This window comes from Bos grunniens, chromosome 12, assembly GCF_055505025.1.
Source record: "Bos grunniens cultivar Pamir isolate PY7600 chromosome 12, Bosgru_T2T1.0, whole genome shotgun sequence".
In the NCBI taxonomy this organism is placed as follows: domain Eukaryota; kingdom Metazoa; phylum Chordata; class Mammalia; order Artiodactyla; family Bovidae; genus Bos; species Bos grunniens.
The window spans coordinates 11,738,552-11,765,654 of record NC_141176.1 but is presented as its reverse complement, the minus strand read 5'-3'; the positions used below and the strand labels follow the sequence as shown (position 1 = coordinate 11,765,654).

At 41.3% G+C, this 27,103-nt stretch overlaps 1 protein-coding gene across 4 annotated transcripts in view; it reads left to right on the top strand.

The window, feature by feature from the left end:
* Positions 1 to 27,103, top strand: part of MTRF1 (mitochondrial translation release factor 1) — a 41,654-nt gene that overhangs the window by 5,162 nt on the left and 9,389 nt on the right. For all 4 annotated transcript variants that reach the window (XM_086328810.1, XM_086328806.1, XM_086328808.1 and 1 more), the window contains 6 exons: positions 3,524 to 3,615; positions 5,375 to 5,456; positions 7,449 to 7,556; positions 15,763 to 15,935; positions 19,976 to 20,093; positions 25,012 to 25,148. In XM_086328810.1, the coding sequence (XP_086184936.1) occupies positions 3,601 to 3,615; positions 5,375 to 5,456; positions 7,449 to 7,556; positions 15,763 to 15,935; positions 19,976 to 20,093; positions 25,012 to 25,148 (633 nt within the window). In that variant the 5' untranslated portion in view covers positions 3,524 to 3,600. The remainder of the gene's footprint in view (positions 1 to 3,523; positions 3,616 to 5,374; positions 5,457 to 7,448; positions 7,557 to 15,762; positions 15,936 to 19,975; positions 20,094 to 25,011; positions 25,149 to 27,103) is intronic.

Here is a 27,103-nt window from a genome sequence, read left to right as displayed (position 1 = left end):
GATTAACCCGTGCCCCCTGAATTGCAAGGCGGATTCTTAACCACTGGACCACCAGGGAAGCCCTTCTCACCTCTTTTAATGAGTATTATTTTTTACTCTTTTGCATAATTCCTCTCAGATTTGTAATTATTTGGGAAAGTTGCTTGCACATATTATACATGTTAGTCACTCAGTCGTGTCGGACTCTCTGCAACCCCATGGACTGTAGCCCACCAGGCTCTTCTGTCCATGGAATTTTCCAGGCAAGAATACTGGAGTGGGTTGCCATTCCCTCTCCGGGGAATCTTCCCAACTCAGGGATCGAACCCTATTGCACATAATAGAAGCTTACTAAATGTTTTCCAATTAAACTGACACAAACTCTGTCAGCCATGTTTGTATCATGCAATATTAGTAGATTCAATTAGTAGATTGCTTCTAAAGTTTCTACTACAATTCTGCTATTTTATAATAATAGTGATAATAGCTACATTTACTAAGTCTTATTATGTGCCAGGCACTAAGCTAAGTATTTTGCAAATATTAATCTCATTTGAATGCTCACAATGACCTTATGAGGTAGGAATTTTTATTAATATTCCCACTTTATAGATGAAACCGAGAGGTTAAAGTGCCAAAGGTCACTTACCTGGTCCAGAGAGGAGCAGGGATTTGAACCCAATCAATGAGATTGCACAGCTGCTACTCTTATTCACTGCCCAAGGATTCAAAGTCCAATATACAGTCTACCTCTGTAATATATCTTGCATGAGTCTTCTATCCTTTCCACTACTTTATATCTTCGTTATAGCTCATCAAAGATGTTTACAATAAATTCCTAACTTGTAGTCTCATCTCCAAGCTTTTCCAGCCTAGTGAGTGAGTGCTCAGTCATGTCCAACTCTTAGTGACCCCATGGACTATGCAGTCCATGGAATTCTCCAGGCCAGAATAGTGGAGTGGGTAGCCTTTTCCTTCTCCAGGGGATCTTCCCAACCCAGGGATTGAACCCAGGTCTCCCACATTGAAGGCAGATTCTTTACCAGCTGAGCTACAAGGGAAGCCCAAGAATGGGTAGCCTATCCCTTCTCCAGCGGATCTGCCTGATCCAGGAATCAAACTGGGGTCTCCTGCATCGCAGGCGGATTCTTTCCCAACTGAGCTATGAGAGGTTCCCAGCTTAAGTATAGCCTTAACTATACTACTTTCCTACTGTGAATTTTCAGTAAATCCCATTGCCTATAAATATAGATTGTTTGGCTTGGCATTTAAGAGTCCCTGCAGAGTGACCCCCACCTCTCTGTGTAGTCTTATTTCCCTTTGCATGTTCTATCTTCCAACCAAAATAGACCAATTTGCCATTTCCTGAATATACTCAGACCATCCCATGTCTTTGCTCATGTTCTTAACCCACCAATTTCATCTTCTTGAAATTCAGTCCTCTTACAAAGTATGGCTTGAATATTATACTTTGGCTTCACTCCCCTCTGTAAAACAAGTATGATTACCTTTCTCTGTTTTGTATTCTAATCTCTTATGTAAATGTCTTAACTTCAGTCCCTTTCCCTGAGCCTCAAGTACAGGGCCTGTGTCTTATTTTTATTTCCTGCAGCACCAGTCACAGGGTATAATAGACTCTTGACTCTGTTGACATTGAATTGAATCTGGTGAAATTGAATTAGGTTGGATTTTACAGTTCAGCAAGGAATGATTGCAAATCAGCAGGTGTTTCTGGTATACCTTTGACCCAGCCAACACATTGAGGTGTTTGACTCAGCCGACACATGACTCAACGCATTGAGTCATGGCAGCCTGGCTGCCGTCTGAGGCTTACGTGCACAAGGCGAGGCCAGCAGTGATAGTACAATTCTGCAGCAGGCCATTTATAGTTAGAAATTGAGGTCAGGGGCTTCCCTGGTGCGCCAGGGGTTGAGACGTCACCCTCCAGTGCAGGCAGTGCGGGGTTGATCCCTGGTCAGGGAGCTAAGATCACACACACACACCCAAGGAAGAGATTCGCACCTTATTTGGGAATCTTCCTTAAGGGTCGAAGTCTGGGTTAGACCACCCTTTAGGCCTCAGTGGCACTGCTTTTACTACCTATTGTAACCAGGTGAATGTGTCCATCTTTGCCAGCAGACTGAGCCCCTTGAGGCCTGAACCATGTTTTATTCATCCTTGGGTCCCCAGCAACTAGAGCCAGTGTTAAATGTTGAAAAACGGAATGAGGCATAGAATTCCACCAGACCCCGATGACTTCCATGACTAGAGAAGGATTTTAAAGAGCCTTCTCTCTTTTATGAGTCTTCATTTCTAATTTTTTAATTATTTAGTATCAAAAATGTCTACCTCATTTAGCACACATCACCACTGACAAATGGAGTCTCTAGGCATCTAAAGCAATGGGGTCAAAGGTTACAGGATTCACCCTGTTCGGCCACTATCTCATTGACAGCTTGTTTTGTGAGAGTTCCAGGATTTAATTTTCAGCTTTGAAATGTGAAAAGAACCACTCTTTCCATAAAGCAGAGGTTGCCAAGATATGTGGGTTTTTGACCCATGTGGTGTTTTAAGAAAATGTTTACTAAGGATGAGCATTTTTAAGAGCGCTCAAAATTTATGGAGGTTCTAGCCATGCTAGATTACTCAGTGTGCTAACCAATGACTGCCACCTTTAGACAAGTAGTCACCCCAGTTTACTCTAAAACTTAGCTTATTTGGGTCCAGAAGATGTCATCACTGATTTTTATATTTACTTATAGACATTCATATCACCAGCTCTTTGGAGCAAGATTATACTTATTTTCACACAAGTTTTTTGGACATACTTAGCATAAGGCAATGGCACCCCACTCCAGTACTCTTGCCTGGAAAATCCCATGGATGGAGGAGCCTGGTAGGCTGCAGTCCATGGGGTCTCTAGGAGTTGGACACGACTGAGCGACTTCACTTTCACTTTTCACTTTCATGCATTGGAGAAGGAAATGGCAACCCACTCCAGTGTTCTTGCCTTGAGAATCTCAGGAACGGGGGAGCCTGGTGGGCTTCCATCTATGGGGTTGCACAGAGTTGGACACGACTGAAGCGACTTAGCAGCAGTAGCAGTAGCATATACTTTGGAGAAGGAAATGGCACCCCACTCCAGTACTCTTGCCTGGAAACTCCCGTGGACGGAGGAGCCTGGTAGGCTGCAGTCCATGGGGTTGCTAAGGGTCGGACATGACTGAGCGACTTCACTTTCACTTTTCACTTTCAGGCATTGGAGAAGGAAATGACAACCCACGCCAGTGTTCTTGCCTGGAGGATTCCAGGAACAGGGGTGGACTGCCATCTATGGGGTCGCACAGAATTGGACATGACTGAAGTGACTTAGCAGCAGCAGCAGCAAATACTTAATTGATATTCTCTAACTATTGTTGTAATAGTTCTTTTTTATAATCCCTTGCCTTCACAACATAAAATTTAGTAGATTGAGGTTAGGTAGCTATTTAAGAGTTTCTTGGTGAGTATTTAAACATTTTTACTATTATTTGATGGTTTGTAGGTCTAAATAAACAAGATGAAAAACAGCTACAAGAACTTGCTTTGGAAGAGAGGCAAACCATTGCTCAGAAAATCAACATGTTATACCGTGAGGTATGTTTTAAGAGGTAAACTAAACCTAATACCGTGAATATAAAGGAATACTGTTCTTGCTCAATTATGTTTTGGTGCTTAAAGTACTTTCTGAACACCACTTTTATTAAGTTTTCTCTTAGAATGATTGATAATGTTGGGTTTAGTGCTGTAATTTACGACAGAATGAGAGTGAGGTGAAGAGACTGTGATGGCAAAGAAAAGAACAAGCCCCCTACCTCCAGACAAAAGTATTCCTAAGCTGAATCTACTTCAACAAGGGGAGGAGTCCAGGGTTTTTAAGTCTTAGAAAAAGGGAGCGGCTCATGCTGCTTAGGTTAAATATGGAATGAATCCAAGACTGTAGAGACAATGGGTTAATGTAAGTCTTCAGCCCCTTCTAGCTCAGCGGATGGATTGTCTAAAAGAAAAGGAAGATCCAGCACTGCGTCTTACGTTCCCCTCTGCCATGTCTGCTGTCCCCCTACCTTCAGTCTTCCCTACTCTGGGAACCCAGTAGATGGGCTTTTGTTTTTAATTGAAGTACGGTTGATTTACAATGTTGTGTTCGTTTCAGGTGTACAGTACAGTTATTCTGTTACGTATACACAGACACACATATCTTCTTTCTCAGCTTCTTTTTCATTATAGGTTATTACAAAATTCTCAGTATAATTCCCTGTTCTATACAGTAGGTCCTTGTTGTTTATTTTATATATAGCAGTATATATTTGTATATGTTAATCCCAAACTCTTAATATATCCCTCCCCCTTTTCCCTTTGATGACCCTGTTTGTTTTCTATGTCTGTGCATCTATTTCTGTTTTGTAAAAAAGTTCATTTGTATCCTTTTTTTTTTTTTTTTAAGATTCCACAGATAAGCAACAGTGTATGATATTTGTCTTTCTCTGTCTGGCTTACTTCACTTAGTATGATAATAATCTCCAGAGGGGCTTTTTGAGGGGTTGAGGAGGATGTGGTGGAGGTATCAATATTTTTTATCCCTGATATAAACAGCTAGTCAAAAACAGAAGTCAGACGTCTGACTCCTAGTCTAATATTCTCTCCATCAGGCCATATCATTTCTAGCAGAGATGGGCTGTTTCAAAAACTGTCAGTAGGAAGAGTCCATGATACATGGGTAATTTCAGTTTGATTTGAAAGACCTTTTAGTAATAATAAAAAGAAAACTGCTTCCATTTTCTTCCTAAGAGGGATATTGGTTACTTTCTTTATCAGAAAGTCCCTCTTTTTCTTATTACACTGAGAAAATATTTGAGCCTTATCTTGGGAGTCCTCAATCTACTCTTTAAACAGCAACTCTGCTGAGAAGACAGGGCATGGCCTGGCACTGGCATTTATTGCGGGAGAGAACATGTAATCATATATAAAAAGTCCTCATTTTCTCCAAATGAAGACTTTGAAAGCTTTCTTTCATTACATGAAAGAAGCTACTGTTCAGGACTACTAGAAGCAGAATCTGAAGAAAACTGAGTGGAACACTGGACTTTGATCTGAACTTCTGCATTTTAGAAAATTGAGATAATCTGATAGCATTGTAGAAACTATCCCAACAAGTAACTTCATTGTTTGACATAAACTGATTGCTTATCTTAGGCCTAATTAGGTCTGCTTATTAAAGCCAGACCTCTTTTGGGATGATCTATGATTTTATTAATTACTGATTTTATTAATATTTGCGAATCTCTTGTCTAAGTTCAAGTAATAACAGCATACCTGGAAACTATACACACTAATACTGATTTTTCCCCCTTTTCAGCTTTTCCAGAGTCTACTGCCAAAGGAGAAATATGACAAAAATGATGTTATTTTAGAAGTGACATCTGGAAGAACGACTGGAGGTCAATAAAATAATTTTTTTTTTTTTTTTTGCAAGCTCACCAAGAGAGTGATTTATTTGGTGACAGAAACTAGTGAGTCACTGAAGAGTCTCCTGGGACTGATGTCGGAGTGAAAGATGAACATGACAAATGGGTTCTAGCTCCAGTGATTCTAGAAAGCTAGCAGCATCTCAGAAAGGAAGCAGCGGGTTATGAGTCAGAAGACAACATCCCAGATGGGCAGCACTCAGTTTCCACTCCTGTGGAAACATCGATACCTGGTAGTTTGTGGCTAAATGACACAATAGATGTATTATACGTACTGCTGCTGCTGCTGCTAAGTCGCTTCAGTCGTGTCTGACTCTGTGCAACCCCATAGACGGCGGCCCACCAGGCTCCCCCATCCCTGGGATTCTCCAGGCAAGAACACTGGAGTGGGTTGCCATTTCCTTCTCCAATAAAATAATTTTATTGTAAATGATCTTAAAAAATACTTGAAGGTTACCTTGATTTGACACACTATAACTTTAAAAGTTTGTTAAATGTGTTTCCCTTTGGAAGCAGTTACTTCTCAACTCCTAAGAGGCCTTGTATCAATACTTAAGGAGGACTTTCCTAAAATTTCCTGGAATTTCTTCTCCTAGAAAAAGCAGAAATTTTTTTTTTTTATTGAAGTATAGTTGATTTATAGTGTTGTCTTAGTTTCTGATTCAGTTACATCTATATATATATTCTTTTTCATACTTTTTTTAATTTGGTTTATTACAGGATATTGAATATATTCAATTCTAGTGTGCTATACAGTAGAACATTGTTGTTGATCTATTATGTATATAGTATTATATATCTGCTAATCCCAGACTCCTCATTTATCCCTCCTCATTCCCTATCCTGGAGAAGGCAATGGCAACCCACTCCAGGACTCTTGCCTGGAAAATCCCATGGACATAGCAGCCTGGTAGGCTGCAGTCCATGGAGTCGTGAAGAGTCGGACATGACTGAGCTACTTTACTTTCACTTTTCACTTCCATGCATTGGAGAAGGCAATGGCAACCCACTCCAGTACTCTTGCCTGGAAAATCCCATGGACAGAGGAGCCTGGTTGGCTGCAATCCATGGGGTCGCTAGAGTTAGACACGACTGAGCGACTTCACTTTCACTTTTCACTTCCATGCATTGGAGAAGGCAATGGCAACCCACTCCAGTACTCTTGCCTGGAAAATCCCATGGGCTGCCGTCTATGCACTCACACAGAATCGGACACAACTGAAGCAACTTAGCGCAGCAGCAGCAGCAGCATCCCCTATCCCCTTTGGTAAACATAAATTTGATGTCTGTATCGATAAGTCTGTTTCTGTTTCATAAATAAGTTCATTTGAGTCATAGTTTAGATTCCACATAGAAGTGATATCATCTGATATTTGTCTTTCTTCCTTTTCTGACTCACTTCATTTTGTGAGATAATCTCCAGGTCCATCCATATTGCCACACAGATGGCGTTACTTTGTTCTTTTCCAAGGCTGAGTAGTGTTCCATTGCACATGGATGCCAGACCTTCTTAACCCATTCATCTCTCAGTGGACATTTAGGTTGTTTCCATGTCTTGGCTATTGTAAATAATGCTGCAGTGAACACTGAGGTGCATGTGTCTTTTTGTATTAGAGTTTTCTCCAGATATATGCCCAGGAGTAGGATTGCTGAGTCATACGGCAACTCTATTTTTAGTTTTTTAGGGAACCTCCATACTGTTTTCCATAGTGACTCTACCAGTTTACATTCCCACCAACAATGCTGGAGGGTTCCTTTCTCCCCACACCTTCTCCAGCGTTTGTTATTCATAGATTTTTAATGGTGGCCATTCTGAGCAGTGTGAATTGATACCTCCTTTGTAGTTTTGATTTGCGTTTCTCCAATAATTAGTGATGTTGAACATCTTTTCATGTGCCTATTGTCCATCTGTATGTCTTCTTTGGAAAATGTATAGTGACTGAATATTTTTTTATTTTCTTTTAGGTGATATCTGCCAACAATTTACCCGAGAAATATTTGATATGTACCAGAATTATTCAAGCTACAAACACTGGAGATTTGAACTTCTGAATTATACACCAGCTGATTATGGTAAGTGTGTTTGAGGATTTTGTCCATAGACGATGCTGAAAATTATTTTTTCTCTGCTTTTGATTAGAACCATGTTGTCCTGTTTTTTTAAACATATGGTCTGTATCTACTAAATATTGTGACATGGACTCATGAATTACAGTGGCTTACTATAGTAGAATTCTTGCTATAGAAGAAGAGAATGGGAGAAAGAGAAGCATCCTCTCAGGAAGGAATATATGAATTAGCAAAACTTTTCCTGTGGAGGGTTGATAAATGCCTTGCCTGGGAAATCATTGTTCTGTTATAAAAAGCCAAGATGTATTAAACTTTTTACTCTAAAGTACTTATAATGTGTTAGATGTTTATGGGAATGCAGAAAAAGTTAGTCATTTATCTTTAGTTTCAAGATGCTCCCACTCAAGCTGGACTGATAAAAACTTAGACAACATAAACAATAAGAAACTAGTGCAAGTCTTTAAAGTTTTAAATACTCAGAGTATGTTAAATTAGAACAGCTGATAATTCTGTTTTGTTCCATTCTTTTAATTCATCTGGAAGTTTTTTAATCTGCTTGGTTGCACAGAGATACACCATGGTAGACAGAGGGCCCATGAGTAATAAGTCACAAATGATCAAAGTGGGGAAAGAAGGTTCACATAAGTGACACAATCCAGGGAAATGAACACCAGTGGCGAGCATAGGAAGTGTGTGCTCAGGACAGGTTTGAAGTACAGCCAGTGGTCAGGAAAGAGGAAGACCAGGAGAGCAGAGGGAAGGAGTAGTCTGAGCAACGGCATGATGGTGGGGAACATCTTGCAGTGTGTGTAGAAGTGGGGAAGCCAGTTAATCGGGATATTTGTGATGAGAAGTGAGAGGAAATAGGTTTGAAAGAGTAGATTTTCAGCAGACAAGAAAGCTGAACAAGCCTTGATTATTAGGGAGCTATTGAACACTTTATTAATAAGAATATCATTTGATAAATATATATTGTAAGAAGATTATTTTTTTCTTTTTTATTGAAGTATAGTTGGTTTATAATATTTTTTCAATTTTTGATATATATCACAGTGATTCATACACACACACACACATATAATTCTCTGTGCTATACCATAGGTCCTTGTTGGTCTTCTGTTTTATGTCCGCAAAGTGAAAGTCACTCAGATGTGTCCGACTCTTTGCGACCTCATGGACTATACAGACCATGGAATTCTCTAGGCCAGAATACTGGGGTGGGTAGCCTTTCCCTTCTCCAGAGGGTCTTCCCAACCCAGGGGTCAAACCCAGGTTTCCCGCATTGCAGGCAGATTCTTTACCAGCTGAGCTACAAGAGAAGCCCATTTTATGTATAGTAATGGCACCCACTCCAGTTCTCTTGCCTGGAAAATCCCATGGATGGAGGAGCCTGGTAGGCTGCAGTCCATGGGGCTGCTAAGAGTTGGGCACGACTGAGCGACTTCACTTTCACTTTTCACTTTCATGCATTGGAGAAGGAAATGGCAACCCACTCCAGTATTCTTGCCTGGAGAATCCCAGGGACAGAGGAGCCTAGTGGGCTGTTGTCTTGGGGTAGCACAGAGTCAGATACGACTGAACGGGCTTAGCAGCAGTGTATGTATGTTAATCTAAATCTTCTAAATCTCTTCCTCTCTTTCCCCTTTGGTAACCAAAAATTAGTTTTAAGATTATTTTGACAACAGTGTGAAAGATGGATTGAAGAGGCTAGATTTAAGGCAGGTGGCTGAGAGGTTATTAGAGTAACCAGGTGTGCCTAAGAGTTAGAATTGGGAGTAGACATATGAGAGACCTTCGGAGGAAGAATGGGCAAAATTTGGTAACTGATGAGAGAAGCTATTGCTTGCCAACTGTGTCTGGCATGCAGTGTGGGTCATTTGATCCTTAAAACCCTGTGAGATGGGTATTGTTAATCCTATTTCACAGATGAAAATCTAGGCTCAGAGAGTAAGTAACTAATCCAAGATCACACAATGAGGAATGGCAGTCCTGGGGTTAGATTTAAGTCGACACTACATCCCATTAGTTTATTCTGACACAAAGGAAATGAGCCACAGGGACTTAATCTTTCTAGCTGAGACGATTGCAATATTCATTCATTCCAAATGAAATAGAAATTGGAAGGCAGACTTCACTTGGGAAGAACAGTGAAAGTGGTTTTTGCATGATTGTGTGTTGTTATAGTGAACATCCCTTTAGAAATATCCAGTAAGTGCTGAAGTTGTGTAATCAGAGCTTTGGTGAGACAATAGAGTTGAGGAGAGATATTTAATAGCTGTTAGAACAGAGATGGGGGCTTCCCTGGTTGCTCAGTTGGTAAAGAATCCGCCTGCAATGCAGGAGACCCTGGTTCGATTCCTGGGTTGGGAAGATCCCCTGGAGGAGGACGTGGCAACCCACTCCAGGATTCTTGCCTGGAGAATCCCTATGGACAGAGGAGCCTGGCGGGCTATAGTCTGTGGGGTCACAAAGTGTCGGACACGACTGAGCAACTAAGCACAGCACAAAACAGAGATGATGTCTGATGCTGAGAGGGAATAAGTGAGGGAGAGTCTGTAGAGAGGGTACCAAACCATGGAGAATGGCCACATTTAGAAAAATAGACTAGCTGGCAAAAGAAAAAAAGGGGTCAGGTAAGCAGGAAAAAGAATGGGGACAGTATATACTGTGGACGCAGGAGAGAGAGTTTCGAGAATGTAATCAGAAGCAGCATTAGAAAAGAAAGAGTGTCATCTCTGAGATGCATATTTTGAATTCAACTTTCAGCAATGAAAGGGAGATGCACTTGACATCAGGAGGAGAGTTTCTGCTCCAGGGACGCAGAGCAGACAAACAATGGTTGGGAAGTCTTTTTTTAAGATACACTGATTCCCTAGCAAAATAAAATAAAAGACATTTTAAAAAGTACAAAGTTGAGCTTTCCTGGTGGCTCAGTGGTTAAGACATGGTTTCAATACCTGGTCCGGGAAGATCCCACGTACCACGGAGCAACCCGTGTACCTCAAGGACTGAGCCTGTACTCTTGAGCCCACAGCCGCAGCTGCTGAAGCCGGTATGCCTAGAGCCCATCTCCACAGGAAGAGAAGCCACAGCAGTGAGAGGCCCAGCACCACAACTAGAGAGAAGCCCGTGCTCCCTACAGCCGGAGAAGGCCTGTGCCCTGCAGCAAAGACCAGCACAGCCGTGAATAAAATAAATAAGTCTTTTAAAAAAGAAACAGATTAATGTATACAAAATAGAAGGGAAAAAACAAGGTAAAAATCCTTTTATCAAAAACGAAACAATTGGGGGAATTCCATGGCAGTCCAATGGTTAGGACTCTCTGCTTTCATTGCTGTGGGCCTAGGTTCGCTCCCTAGTGCGGGAACTAAGATCCATGTCTCACCTGCCACCAAAAAAAAAGGAAAAAATTTAATACTCTATTCATATACCTTTAAAATTAAAACCTAAGAATAGACCTTTATCCATTAAAATTATAAAATATAATTTATTTACTATAATGAGGAGAAGACAAAGATATGGATAGAGAATAAAATAGAGACGGGGAAAAAGTATCTATCTTACAAAATATGTATGTTAAAGTATATGTATGGGGCTTCCCAGGTGGCACTGGTGGTAAAGAGCCTGCTTACCAATACAGGAGACTTTAGAGATTCAGGCTTGATCCCTGGGTCAGGAAGATCCCCTGGAGGAGAGCATGGCAATCCACTCCAATATTCTTGCCAGGAGAATCCCGTGGACAGGGGAGCCTGGTTGGCTACAGTCCACAGGGTTGCAAAGAGCTGGACATGACTAAAGAGACTTAGCACAGCATATATGTATATATATATATATATATATATATATATATATATATATATATATACACATACTTGGGAGGGATTGGGGACAGGAGGAGAAGGGGACGACAGAGGATGAGATGGCTGGATGTCATCACCGACTCGATGGACATGGGTTTGGGTGAACTCCAGGAGTTGGTGATGGACAAGGAGGCCTGGCGTGCTGCAATTCATGGGGTTGCAAAGAGTCGGACACGACTGAGCAACTGAACTGAACTGAATGTTTAATTGAAATACAGGGAACTCACAGAGATTCACATAGCACTAGAAGCTAAGATTGGGAAAAAATACACTTAAATGTAAAAATTCATGTATCAAATGACTTGAAGTGTTTTAGTTTTGTGATCTTGGGACAGATAGGGAAAACCCTCAGCCATTACACAAGTAGTCAATACTAGGTGATTACAAGATTAGTCTTTGCAGGGTGGTGGCTCTTGACATGTAGTGTAGGTCTATCACTGTCATTCTATATTCCTGAGTTCTAGGGAGTTGAGAAAAATGTCTTTCAAATTGAAGGGGGCTTCCCTGAGTGGCTCAGTGGTAAAAAAATCCACTTACCAATGCAGGAGACTCAGGTTCAATCCCTGGGTTGGGAAGATCCCTGGAGAAGGAAATAGCAACCCACTCTAGTATTCTTGCCTGGAAAGTCCCACCATGGACAGAGGAGCCTGGCAGGCTACCAGTCCATGGGGTCGCAAAAGAGTCAGACACGACTTGGTGACTGAACAACAACAACAAGTGAAATTTATTATATTCTCTCTTCCCTCCCAACCGATTAATGTTTATAATTATGTTTTGTTATTTTCTGCTCACCAGCTGAATTCAGGGAGAGGTCATTAAAGTAATGTGGTGGTTGGGACTTCCCTGGCGGTCCAGTGGTTAAGATGCTGTGCTCCCAGTGCCGGGGGCATGGGTTCCATCTCTGGTTGGCGAACTAAGATCCTGCAGGCCACACATCGAGGCATAAAAAAATAACTAACTAAATAAAAATAACGTGGTGGTTAATTTAATGTGTCCAGATAGTATACTTTCACCACAACTGTTGAGAAATAAATTTATGAAGGGAGCCCTGGCGTCACTGAAGAGCTCTCTGGTAGCTTTTTCCTGCAGCCAGGACCTTACAGTGGGAACTCTAGTAGATGAATTGGGAAACCTAAGGGCAGTTGGAGTAAATGGATCTCAGGGTAGCAGTGTTGGCACTTAGTGGCCAAAGGCAATATGGGTGTGGTTACCATAATGGACAACAGAGTAAAAGGAGCAATCGGAATAGGCTGACTTACGCAGACAGGGCATTGGCTGGTTGACATGTGTCCCTGGGAGTAAAGAATGGAAGCCTGCTAAATTCTTATTTGATCTGTATAAGCAGAAAAGTTCTAGGTCAAATGAACAAAAGTCTAACCTGTGTCATAAAACCAGAAGTCATGGCCCCTTAGTCAGTTCCTAGACTTGAGCCAATTTGTAGACCTAAAACCCCTTGAATACAGGCAAGAGTGAGTCCTCTTGAGAAAGTCGGTACATGCCAGAAATTTATATACTGCCAGCCTTTCTTCCAGGCTTTCCTGGTGGCTCAGACAGTAAGAATCTGCCTGCAATGCAGGAAACCTGAGTTCTATCCCTGGGTTGGGAAGATCCCCTGGAGTAGAAAATGGCAATCCACTCCAGTATTCTTGCCTGGAGAATCCCATGGACAGAGGAGCCTGGCAGGCTACACTCCATGGAGTTGCAGAGTGAGACACGACTGAGCAACTAACACTTTCACTTTCCCTAAAGGGGAGTATTAAATGCATGATTATCTATAGAACTAGGTCTAATTGAGGACTAAGAGGAAAAAGTACAGTATATAAGGACTGTTAGATCTGACAGTATAGAGTACAGTCATTTGCAAAATGGGGAGGAGAATGGGAAGAGCACATGCAAAAAGTTTTATAATGTTTTTAGTAATCATACTGGTGGCAGAACTAATACTGGCATTCTGAGACTGTTGTTTATGAAATATGGGATAAAATAGAAGAGTAGTTATGAGATACTCTGATTCTGGTATCCTCTCTGTCTTTGGGAACCAAGATTCTCAGTATGGAAAGCAAGTGATACAGGAATGTTAGAGAAGACATTGTGATCTTTAATTTATATTAGAAGTATCAGTTATCAAGAACAAGTTGTCTGAGATTTTATCCTATTTGCAAGACAGAAATTTAGCAAGTCAGTTTCTTGGGTCAGGGACAAAGGATGGTTTATGACTCATGGTAGTAGCAGCAACCAGAATATCAGCATTTTTGTGCTGGTTTCATGAACTCCACATCCCAAAAGGCAACTGGAAGAAGGTCAATGACACCTGCCCCCATGGTGGGTTTAAAAACATGAGAAGAATCCTGAGCTTGGGGTTCTCAAGTGTATTTTATTTTGCTGAGTCTCCATTGCCATGCACGCAGGCTTAGTTGCCCTGCAGCATGTAGGACCTTAGTTCCCTGATTAGGGATCAAACCCATGTCCCCTGCATCGGAAGGTGGAATCTGTTCCTCGGCTGTGCTGGGTGGGCCACGTGGGCTTTTCCTCTAGTTGAGGTGAGCAGGGGCTCCTCTGTAGTTGCGGTGGCTTCTCTTGTTGCAGAGCACGGGCTCTAGGGTGTGTGGGCCTCAGCAGTTGTGGCTCCCCGGCTCTAGAGCACAGGCTCAGCAGCTGTGGCGCACAGGCTTAGCTGCCCCACGGCATGTGAGATCTTCCTGACCAGGGATGGAATCCGCGTCTCCTACATTGGCAGGCACTTGTCCTTAGCTCTAGAGGGAGACATTGTCTCCAAAGCTTTTTTATTTGTTTGTTCACTAAACAAATACCCTTAAAAATATATTCTGGAACAAAAGGGCAGGCAGTTCCTTGTTTACAAGATGTGCAGAAATGCAAGAATTTGATAAGGAATTGTTTCTCAACATCTCTGTAAACTCATGAGGTATTTCCTATCTCTGTCCGTTGAAAAGGTTTGGAAACAATGACCAACCCAGTATTAGTGAATATCCCTAGTCCCCAAATATTGAAAACATTGAAATGTTATTTTCCTTCGAAAGGAACCAGGGGTTCTTGGAGAAATGGCTGAATCTAGGTCTTTTTTTTTTTTTTTAAAGTCACTCAGTCATGTCCAACTCTTTGTGACCCCATGGACTATACAGTCCCTGGAATTCTCCAGGCCAGAATACTGGAGTGGGTAGCTTTTCCCTTCTCCAGAGGATCTTTCCAACCCAGGGATTGGGCCCAGGTCTCCGGCATTGCAGGTGGATTCTTTACCAGCTGAGCCACAAGGGAAGCCCATAGAATTGGACTATCAGCCTTTTACAACCTCTGTGGTACATGAAGCATCAAACATTGTCAACACCATAAAAACAGACAGCCAGACATTGTCTGTCTCCTGTTGTCTTGCCAGAGTTCAATCTAGTTTCTGGATCCAGCTGCCCAGTAGCAGCCAGGACAGAGGGCAGAAAAGAGACTGAAGCATGCCAAGAGTATGCAGTCAGCAAAACCAAGCTGTGGGAAATTTCTATATGTCAACAGCCCTGATTCCTCAATGGATAACTTGAGATGGGTGATGAACTTATAGACTAGAGGTTTGAAAGACATATCAACTTTTTTAAATGGACAAGACTATACTGTAGTGCCTAGGGCAGCACATTAGGTAATAAAATTATAGTAGAGAAGGAAATAAAAAATACTGGTTACCTGAGAAAGGGAAGGGATTGTAGGAAAGGCAGGTCTATGGGAGGGCTTTGCAGGTGCCGGATAAAGTTCTTTTTCTTAATCTTGAACCATGCATTTGATTCATGTGGTTTTCTACGTCTGTATATTATTTTACAATAAAAATATTTTTTTAAACAATATGTTCAGTAAGAAGCTAGCTTAGGCATTGTGCTTATTTTCCCGCTTCACAGACAAGCAAGAATTAAATTTCAATAGATTTTGAAAGCTTGGGAGGACCTACAGAATTATTCATCATTATCATATTGCTGTGTTATTGAGCACTCATATATGGCACCAAATTAGCCTAAGATTGCATTGATTCAATGCAGAAAATGCCCCACTATTCTTTTTTTTATAATACTATTTTTATAAAAGTGAAATTTGTTCATCATATAAAAACTTTACAACAAAAACACTTAAGATGAAAAACATGCTGCTGTTCGATTCTCCAGAGATAACCATAAGCCATCTTTTGGCATGTTCCCTATTACATACGCACATACTTAGGCTGGGAAACGTCTTTGGGATCTACTTTCTGTTCTCATCTCAGGCTCTGTGCTCACAGAGGCCTTTCATGGAGGCCATTTAAGGTCCTGGTCCCTTCCAAAGTAGAATGTATTATCACTCTGGAACATCTTTTTTCATAGGTGGGCTACATCACGCAGCGGCCCGAATTTCTGGTGATAACGTCTATAAGCACTTGAAGTACGAAGGTGGGATTCACCGGGTTCAGCGAATCCCCGAGGTGGGGCTGTCATCCCGGATGCAGCGTATTCACACGGGGACAATGTCGGTGATCGTCCTCCCCCACCCAGATGAGGTAACCCCCTGCAGGAACCCTGTTCCATTATCCGTGAAGATCCACCGCAGTTTCACTGTCCACGAAAAGCTCCTGTGCGTTCTACTTACAGAATGCTTCTGCACCCCAAACATGTGAACTTCTTTCCCCCCACGAAGCAGTCCCTCCATTCTCTGTGGACAAGTGACCGTCCTACAGTTCAGCTCACGTCTGACACCGTCTCCCTGGGGAAGTTCCACAAGCTGGACTCAGCCCCATAGGACAGCCGCCCCAGCCACATCAGAGCCAGACGTGAGACCAGGCTGTCTCCTGTGCTCCTGCATCTGGAGGGTCCCGTGACCCCCTCCTTAGTCTCAGTAATTTACTAAAGGGGCTCAAAAACACAGGAAAACAGTGTCCTTACTAGCGCGTGCATGCTGTTGTGTCCAACTCTCTGTGACCCCACGGACCTCTGTCCTTGGAATTCTCCAGGCAAGAATACTGTGGTGTGGGTTGCCGTGCCTTTCTCCAGGGGATCTTCCCAACCCAGGGATAGAACTCGAGTCTTCTGCATTGGCAGGAGGATTCTTTACCACTGAGCCACCTGGGAAGCTCATACTTACTAGACTACTGCTTTATTACCAAAAATATAGCTCAGGAAGGGCCAGATGGAAGAAACTCAGAGAACACAAAGACGTGTATCGCTTCCATACCCTCTCTAGGCTCGCCACCCTACCTTGCAGCATCACGTGGAAGTGCTCTGAACTCTGTGCTTGGGGACTTTTATGGAGTCTTCCATACATAGACATGATTGGTTAAATCAATCGACTTTGGGGATTAATTCAACCTCCAGCCCCTCTCCCCTCCCTGGAGATTGGGGTGGAGCTGAAAGCTCCAGCCCTCTAGTCCTGTGTTTGGTTCCTCTGGCCGTAAGTCCGCAAGCTGTGGTTATCCGGGGTTTTCCAAAGGTCACCTTATTAACATAAAGTCAACTGTGGCTCAGAGGGCTTGTTACGAATACCAAAGGACACCTTTGTCACTCTCATCACTTGAGAAAATATCCAAGGGTTTTAGGAGCTCTCTGCTGAGAACTGAACAATATATATTTCTTAGCATAAATCACAATGTCACAACTAATGCTTAGTCCAGTTAATAGTTTCCTCAGTCATCAAAAAGTATCTTTATAGCTATTTTCTTAAACCAGGATGCTATCAAGTTTCACTTATTGCAGTTTGTTGTTCTAACTCTTTATGCCTGGAACAGTCTTCCAACCTTTTTTTTTTTTAAATGACATTGATATTTTGAAGAGTCTAGACCTTTTGTCTTGTAGAATGTTCCACATTCTGGATTCGTCTGTTTCCTTATAACGCTCTTTAACTTGTTCCTTTATCTCCTGCATTCCATGAAAAGTTGTATTTAAATATTCCATTCTATTCAGGTTATACATTTAGAGCAAGAATACTTCGCAGGTGTCGTTATATTCATGTTGCGTCTCATCACAAGTCATAGAATATCAGATTGCCCCACTTTTAGCAAGGATCACTGTGAGCATTTAGTGAAGTTGGTGACCACAAAAAAAATCCTGATTGTGAAAGTGTATTTCTCCCTTTATAATAAGGGAATAATCTAAGTAATATAATAATATAGTAATATAAGTAATATATCCTATTCCAAACAACTTTTCTTCCATGGTCTTTAACATCCAGTAGTGATCTTTGCCTGAATTAGTTATTTAGTTTGGTGTTTCAAAATGATGATTTTCTGATTTCATCATTCCTTCTGCATGTATTAACTGGCATTCTTCACTGTGAAGAACTTTCCTCCCCACTACCTTCTCGCCTCCTTTCTTCTCTTTCTCTTTCCATTTTTATTTTACCTCATTGTAAACTCATATATTGAATTTTGTATGTTTGTGACTTCATTATAGACTTACAGATTTATTTTTTAAATTCAATAAAATATAATCACTATTGTTTTTCTTTTTGAAAAAATTGAGGTGTAGTTGATTTATACTACTATGTTTCAGGTGTACAACAAAGTGATTCACTATTTTGAAAGGTTGTTCGCCACTTATAGTTATCATAAAATATTGGCTTTCTTCCCTGTGCTGTAAAATATATCCTTATAGTTCATTTATTTTATACATAGTAGTCTGTACTTCTTACTCCCCTACATCTATTCTTCTCTTCCCCTTTTCCTCTCCTCACTGGTAACCACTAGTTTGAGTCCATTTCTTTTTTGTTATATTCACTGCTGCTGCTGCTGCTGAGTCATGTCAGTCGTGTCCGACTCTTTGCAACCCCATAGACAGCAGCCCACCAGGCTCCCTCGTCCCTGGGATTCTCCAGGCAAGAACACTGGAGTGGGTTGCCATTGCCTTCTCCAATGCAGGAAAGTGAAAAGTGAAAGTGAAGTCGCTCAGTTGTGTCTGACTCTTCACAACCCCATGGACTGCAGCCTACCAGGCTCCTCCATCCATGGGATTTTCCAGGCAAGAGTACTGGAGTGGGTTGCCACTGCCTTCTCCAGATCAGTCGCTCAGTCGTGTCCGACTCTTTGTGACCCCATGAATCGCAGCACTCCAGGCCTCCCTGTCCATCACCAACTCCCGGAGTTCAGTGAGACTCACGTCCATTGAGTCAGTGATGCCATCCAGCCATCTCATCCTCTGTCGTCCCCTTCTCCTCCTGCCCCCAATCCCTCCCAGCATCAGAGTCCTTTCCAATGAGTCAACCCTTCGCATGAGGTGGCCAAAGTACTGGAGTTTGAGCTTTAGCATCATTCCTTCCAAAGAAATCCCAGGGCCGATTGTCCAAAAGCAGTTATATTCACTGCTGCTGCTGCTAAGTCGCTTCAGTCGTGTCCGACTCTGTGCAACCCCATAGACAGCAGCCCACCAGGCTGCCGTCCCTGGGATTCTCCAGGCAAGAACACTGGAGTGGGTTGCCATTTCCTTCTCCATTGCGTAAAAGTGAAAAGTGAAAGTGAAGTCGCTCAGTCGCGACCGACTTGTGGCGACCCCATGGACTGTAGCCCACCAGGCTCCTCCATCCATGGGATTTTCTAGGCAAGAGTACTGGAGTGGCTTGCCATTGCCTTCTCCAGTTATATTTACTAGTGTGTTTTAATTTTTAGACTCCCTATATAAGTGATACTATACATATTTGTCTTTCTCTGTTTGACTTATTTCACTAAGCACAGTACCCTCCAAGTTCATTTATGTTATTGCAAATTGCAAAATTTCATTTTTTCTGGCCGAGCAATATTCCAGTGTGTGTGTGTGTGTGTGTGTGTGTGTGTGTGTGTGTGTGTGTGTGTGTCACATCTTTATCCATTCATGAATACTTATGGTTGCTTATGTATCCATTCATGGATAATTATGGAAGCAACTATGGTTGCTCCATATCTTGGCTGTTATAAACAGTACTGCTGTGAACATTGGGTGAATATATCTCTTTGAGTTAAGGTTTTTATTTTCAGATATATACCCAGGAGTGGAATTGCTGGATATGTTAGTTCTGTTTAGTTTTTTGAGAAACCTCCATGCTACTTTCCCCAGTGATGCACCAATTTACATTCCCACCAACAGTGTACAGGGGTTTCCTTTTCTCCATATGGTCCTGATGTTAGATGATAGCCTTTCTTTCTGATGATAGCCATTCTGACAGATGCAAGGTGATGCCTCACTGTGGTTTTGATTTGCGTTTCTCTGATGATTAATGATGTGGAGCATCTTTTCATATGCCTGTTGGCCACTTGAGTGTCTTCTTTGGAAAAATGTCTATTCATGTCTTCTGCCTTTTTAAAACAATATATTTTGTATCTAATATAGCTTTGTAGGATGATAGATAATAAAACTTTTGAAAGATTACATAACTCAGCGGTCTCATAAATCAGTGTTTAAAATAGCATCTATTGGAATAGGGTGTTTATGGTTCTTTCTTTGTTATAAGTTATTTCAGCTCTTAGTCAAATGGCTGTGATTTAAAACAGTACAGTTTATTTGAAAGACCTTGGGATCAGTTTAATATGTAAGTATTTGTTAAGTATGGAATTTACTCATGCTGTACTTTTGGTTCTAGGTCGATGTGAAAGTGGACCCTAAGGACTTGCGAATAGATACATTTCGAGCCAAAGGCGCAGGAGGGCAGCATGTTAATACAACCGATAGTGCTGTCAGACTCGTCCACATCCCCACAGGTGAGCTAGTCCTTTTGCCTTTGTACTTTTAACTCTTTTTTTCACATCTTATAAAACTGTTCGGCATTTAGAAAGAGTTTTATGTTAGTGTCTGTGTTCTTGCACAAACCCCTTAAAGATGACACTGGAGGGCCTTCCCTGGTGGTCCAGTGGCTAAGACTCCACACTCCCACTGCAGAGGGCCCGAGTTCAATCCCTAGTCAGGGAACTAGATCCCACGTGCCACAACTGAGAGATACTGCATGCCATGATGAAAGATCCTTCGTGCTGCAAGTAAGACCCAAAGCTGCCAGATAAATACCTAAATAAATAAATACATATAAGATTTTCTGAAAAAAAAAAAAAAAGGTGACCCCTTTGAACCCATGACTGGGTCATGGGTTTGGGTTCAAAGTCTCCAGTGTGTTCATATTCCCTTCTGTTTGGACAAAGTCCCTCCTTGGCTGTGTATATACATATAAGAGTGAGGTAACTCTTAAACTCTTAAAAGAGTGAGTAACTCTCAGTGCATGGGCACCACTTACCCAGTAATAAGTTTCGACAGTCGGGGAGTGAATCAGCTTTTTTTTATCAGGGCCCCTGAAATGTCAGCATTTGTAGAACTTTTTCTCTTGGGTAGTTTTCTGCTAAGAAGGCTCACCCAGGACACACTTGACAGTAAAGTCAGGGTCTCCCCATTCAGTAAGCAAACTTTCACTTAATCGTCTTTTTCAGTCTTGTGCCTCACACTTGCCTTCCTTTGTACCTTTGAAGACTCAAGTCTGGAACTTTCCTTATTTAATTCTCTGAAGACTGTACCTTCTGCCTCTTACAGACTGAGGGAGGGGACTTGAAAATGTAGTTGTTATATAGACTTTCTGAGTCTAGTCCCCAAACGGTCAGCCCCAGTCTCTGGGAGTCCTCAGTATAGTGCTTCATAAAAGTCTTAAGGATCTATACGTATATCTTAAAATATAAAAAAATACAAGGAAACAGTTATTTTACTGTTACTTCTGGTTACTTCTGGGAGGCATGACATAGCTTCTGGCTTGGAAGGGGGCAAATGGGAGGTTTAAAGGGCATTTAGAAATATTCTTTGTGGCTCAGCTGGTAAAGAATCTGCCTACAGTGTGGGAGACCTAGATTCAGTCCTGGGTTTGGAAGATCCCCTGGAAAAGGGAAAGGCTACCCATTCCAGTATTCTGGCCTGGAGAATTCCATGGACTGTATAGTCCATGGGGTCACAAAGAGTCAGACACGATTGAGGGACTTTCACTTTCAGCAATATTCTATTTAAGCTGTGTGGTACATATATATTCTTTTACATTATGCATATTCTTCCCTATGTGGAGTATACAATTGACCCTTAAACAACATGGGTTTCAACTGCATTTTGTTGTTTAGTCACTAAGTAGTGTCCGACTCTTTAAAACCCCATGGACTGCAGCCCGCCTGGCTTCCCTGTCCTTCGCTATCTCCCAGAGTTTGCTCAAACTCATGTCCATTGTGTCAGTGATGCCATCCAACCATCTCATCCTCTGTCGTCCCCTTCTCCTCCTACCTTCAATCCTTCCCAGCATCAGGATCTTTTCCAGTGAGTCAGCTTTTCCCATCAGGTGGCCAAAGTACTGGAGCTTCAGCTTCAACAACAGTCCTTCCAATGAATATTCAGAACTAATTTCCTTTAGGATAGACTGCTTTGATCTCCTTGCAGTCCACGAGACTCTCAAGAGTCTTTTTCAACACCACAGTTCAAAAGCATCAATTCTTCGGTGCTCAGTCTTTTTTGTCCAACTCTCACATCTGTACATGACTACTGGAAAAACCATAATCTTTGACTCTACAGACCTTGGTTGGCAAAGTGATGTCTCTGCTTTTTAATACACTGTCTAGGTTTGTCATAGCTTTCCTTCCAAGGAGCAAGAGTCTTTTAATTTCATGGCTATAGTCACTGTGCAGTGATTTTGGAGCCCAAGAAAATAAAGTCTGTCACTGTTTCCAATTTTTCCCCTTCTATTTGCCATGAAATGATGGGGTTGGATGCCATGATCTTAGTTTTTTGAATGTTGAGTTTTAAGCCAGCTTTTTCACTCTCCTCTTTTACCCTCATCAAGAGGCTCTTTAGTTCCTCTTCACTTTCTGCCATAAGGGTGATGTCATCTGCATATCTGAGGTTGTTGATATTTCTCCCAGAAATCTTGATTCCAGCTTGTGATTCATCCAGTCCAGCATTTCACATGATGCACTCCACATAGAAGTTAAATAAGCAGGGTGACAATATACAGCTTGATGTATTCCTTTCCCAGTTTCGAACCAGTCCGTTGTTCCATGTCCGGTTCTAACTGTTGCTTCTTGACCTGCATACAGGTTTCTCAGAAGAGAGGTAAGGTGGTGTAGTATTCTCATCTCTTGAAGAATTTTCCACAGTTTCTTGTGATCCACACAGTCAAAGGCTTTAGTATAGTCAGTGAAGCAGAAGTAGATGTTTTCCTGGAATTCCCTTACTTTCCCTATGATCCAAGGAATGTTGGCAATTTGATCCCTGGTTCCTCTGCCTTTTCTAAAACCAGCTTAAACATCTGGAAGTTCACAGTTCACGTATTGCTGAAGCCTGGCTTGGAGAATTTTGAGCATTACTTTACTAGCGTGTGAGATGAATGCAATTGTGCAGTACTTTGAGCATTCTTTGGCATTGCCCTCCTTTGGGATTAGAATGAAAACTGACCTTTTCCAGTCCTGTGGCCACTGCTGAGTTTTCCAACTTTGCTGGCATATTGAGTGCAGCACTTTAACAGCATCATCTTTTAGGATTTGAACTAGTTCAGCTGGAATTCCATCTCCTCCACTAGCTTTGTTCATACTAATGTTTCCTAAGGCTCAATTGACTTCACACTCCAGGATGTCTGACTCTGAGTGACCATACCATCATGGTTTTCCAGGTCATTAAAATCTCTTTTATATAGTTCTGTGTATTTTTGCCACTTCTTTCTAATCTCTTCTGCTGCTTTTAGGTCCACCTTTTCTGTCCTTTATTGTGATGATCCTTGCATGAAAGGTTCCTTTGATATCTCCAGTTTTCTTGAAGAATTCTCCTAGTGTTTCCCATTCTATTGTTTTCCTGTATTTCTTTGCATTGTTTACTTAAGAAGGCTTTTATCTCTCCTTGGTATTCTTTGGAACTCTGCATTCAGTTGGGTGTATCTTTCCCTTTCTCCCTTGCTTTTCACTTCTATTCTTTTCTCAGCTATTTGTAAAGCCTCCTCAGACAACTACTTTGCCTTCTTGTATTTCTTTTTCTTTGGGATAGTTTTGATCACCACCTCCTGCAGAATGTTATGAACCTCCATCCATGGTTCTTCAGGCACTCTGTCGGCCAGATCTAATCCCTTGAATGTATTGGTCACCTCCATGCATAATCATAAGGGATTTGATTTAGGTCATACCTGAATGGCCTAGTGGTTTTCTTTTTCTTCAATTTAAGTCTGAATTTGGCAATAAGGAGCTCATGATCTGAGCCACAGTCAGCTCCAGTCCTTGTTTTTGCTGACTGTATAGGGCTTCTTCATCTTCGGCTGCAAAGAATATAATCGATCTGATTTCGGTATTGACCATCTGGTGATGTCCGTGTGTAGAGTTGTCTCTTGTGTTGTTGGAAGAGGGTGTTTGTTATGACCAGTGTATTCTCTTTACAAAACTCTGTTAGCGTTGATCCTGCCTTATATTGTACTCCTCCAAGGCCAAATTTTCTATATTCTAGGTATCTCTTGACTGCATACTTTGCATTCCAGTCCCCTATGATAAAAAAGACTTTTTTGGTATTGTTCTATAAAGTCTTGTTGATCTTCATAGAACTGTTCAACTTCAGTTTCTTTGGCATTAGGGGTTGGGTTATAGACTTGGATTACTGTGATGTTGAATGATTTGCTTTGGAAATCAACTGAAACCATTGTCATTTCAAGATTACACCCAATTACTGCATTTTAGACTGTTTTGCTGACTATGAGGGTGACTCCATTTCTTCTAAGGGATTCTTGCCCACAGTAGTAGTTATAATGGTCATCTGAATTAAATTCGCCCATCCTGTCCATTTTAGTTCACTGATTCCTAAGATGTCGACGTTCACTCTTGCCATTTCCTGCTTGGCCATGTCCAACTTACCTTCTTTCATGGACCTAACATTCCAGGTTCCTATGCAATATTGTTCTTTACAGCATCAGACTTTACTTTCAGCACTAGACACATTCACAACTGAGCATCGTTTCCCCTTTGGTGCAGTCTCTGCAGTCTTTCTGGAGCTTATAGTAATTGCCCTCTGCTCTCCCCCAGTAGCATATTGGACACCTTCTGACCTGGGGGACTCATCTTCTGGTGTCACATCCTTTTGCCAAGAATACTGGAGTGTTGTCATTCCCTCCTCCAGTGGACCACTTCTTGTTAGAACCACCTGGGTCTATATAAATGCAGACTTTTTTTCAATAAATGTGTATTTGTATTATAAGTTGAAACACCTTATTTAGATATCAGAATCTAGAGAGCCATCTACAACAATTACCGTCATAACTCATGTATAGTTTCTGTGTACTTCATCTAAAATGTTTTTCATTCTTTTCCTGATTAACCTTTCCCCCTTTAAAACGTTCCTCAGTTCTATCTTCTTTATCAGTTTTATTGTGATATAATAGACACCTCAGGGTTTCCCAGGTGGCTCAGTGGTAAAGAATCTGCCAGCAATGCAGGAGACACCTGTTTAATCCCTGAGTCAGGAAGATCTCTTGGAGCAGGAAATGGCAACCTGCTCCAGCATTCTTGCCTGGGAAATCCCATGGACGGAGGAGCTGGGTGGGTTGCAGTCCGTGGGGTCACACAAAGAATCAGACGCATCTGAGCAACTGAGCACGTGCGCACGCACTCTTTACCTCTGATCCCTGTTATTTTTCAGGACTTGTAGTGGAATGCCAGCAAGAACGGTCACAGATAAAAAACAAAGAAATAGCTCTGCGTGTGTTGAGAGCTAGACTCTACCAGCAGATTATTGAGAAAGACAAGTGTCAGCAACGAAGTGCAAGAAAACTACAGGTAAGATTTATTAGGTGAAATAACTTAATGGCTCTGTACAAGAAGCCATCATCTTGTATAGGAAAATGGAGTAAATATTCTTAATCTAATGGAAGTACCTTGGAGCGCTGGAAAACATGTTCATTTGTAAACAGCAATAATTTAATACGGTTGGTTATGGCTAAACTCAGACATGCCAGTTTGCAAATAAGGAGAGGAGATACGTATAAATTAAAAATTATTTCCCAGTTGTGTTCTGTGTTTATATCATAGTTATCTTTAAGAGGAAATCAGTGTAAAAGACAATTCTCTAGAAATTAAGAGACTTTACAGGTTTTTAATTTAAAACCTATGCTTTTATTATAATTTTATGTGGAATCAAAAATATATGGCATGCAAAAAACTGGTAATAGTGATTGCTTCTGATGTGTCTGGGAACAAAGACTAGAAAAGAGATTTATTTTTTGTTTATACTCTTTTCTACTTTTAAAATTTTGTACTATATACATTTATATTATTCTTTATACAAATATATACATAGATAAGTTTTAAGCAAAATGAATAAATGTCATTGTTTTAAGTAAACCAAGTGTTGTATGATTTTAACTTCTGAAAAAATAAAGTTTGTCTTTGAGAGAAACTGGAAGAGACAGTGGAACCCAGAAATAACTGTGTTTCTGTGTTATTTACAGGTAATTATACTTCAGTAAATGTGGGAGGTTTTGTGGCCTGTTAGGATAATGAGATTGTATAAAACTAAACATCAATTATTCTTTTCACATAGATGTCCTCGTCTTTCACACTTTTGCCCTTTTCATTTATTTCCCTTACTAACTTGCAGATAGTAAAAGTGCCAGAATAAATAATATATCAGTCTTAAACACTATCAGCTCTGCCACATTTAATGAAAGACATTAGGGTTTTTAAAAAAATATTTATTTATTTGGCCGCACTGGTTCTTAGTTGCGGCATGTGGGAACTAGTTCCCTGACCAAGGATCGAACCTGAGTCCCCTGAGTTGAGAGCAGAGTCTTAGCCGCTGGACCACCAGGGAAGTCCCAGACACTGGGTTTTACTTGCCATTTGACATTTTGGCATCACACAGTGATTTTCAGAGTAAGTATTGGCGATCGGCCTGTTTTGCAGATTTGGGGGGTTGTATCTACTTCAGTAGTTTGGTTTGAAAGGCCAGAAAAGACCTTCTTGCCTCCCTTTGTCCATCTGTGTGAAGTTTTTTAGCAGATGTTTCTAATGCTTAGGAGTTTTTCTTCCGCCAGTATATACAGGAGCTTTTCTATGGGAGGCATTGTGCCAGGTTCTGAACCCTGGCTCCAGTTGGCACCTGAAGAGCTTTGCGGATGCTGAGATTCTGATATAACTGATCTTGGTGGGATCCTAGGCACTAATATGATACTTTGGCATAGTGGTTTCCAGACCTGGCTGGTTGCAGAATGGATGGCCTGGGGAATGTTTTAAAAATACATTACCCATAATTTAGTATTTCTTAGGTTAGGCTTTGGAATCTTTCAACAATTTCCCAGATACTCAGCCATACTTAAGAGTTTAGTTTCATACTGTTTGCTTTGTAAGTTGTAGGAATGTCTTTTTTTTTTTAATCTTAAAAAGTGAAAGTGATATAGTTGTAACTTATATTGCATAGCAACTGTTCTTCAATAAAAAATAAATAATACAATAAATTGTCAAATCAAAAGTGAAAGTGAGTGAGACAGGATATTGTGCGCCTTGTATGTGAGGGAGGGAGGGCAGGTGAGCAGACGAGACTATAAATAACCACCGCCTAAGGTAGACGGGTGTGCCATGAAGAAGATTCCAGGTGCATGGGTTTTGAAGGAGGAAGATAACATATTTTTCATGTTGGGACCAGGAAAGTCAAGATGGTACGAAAGTGCTAGGAAGCGCATCCCTTGAGGTGATGTTTTAGCTGGGTTAACAGACTTGCACATAATAATGAAATG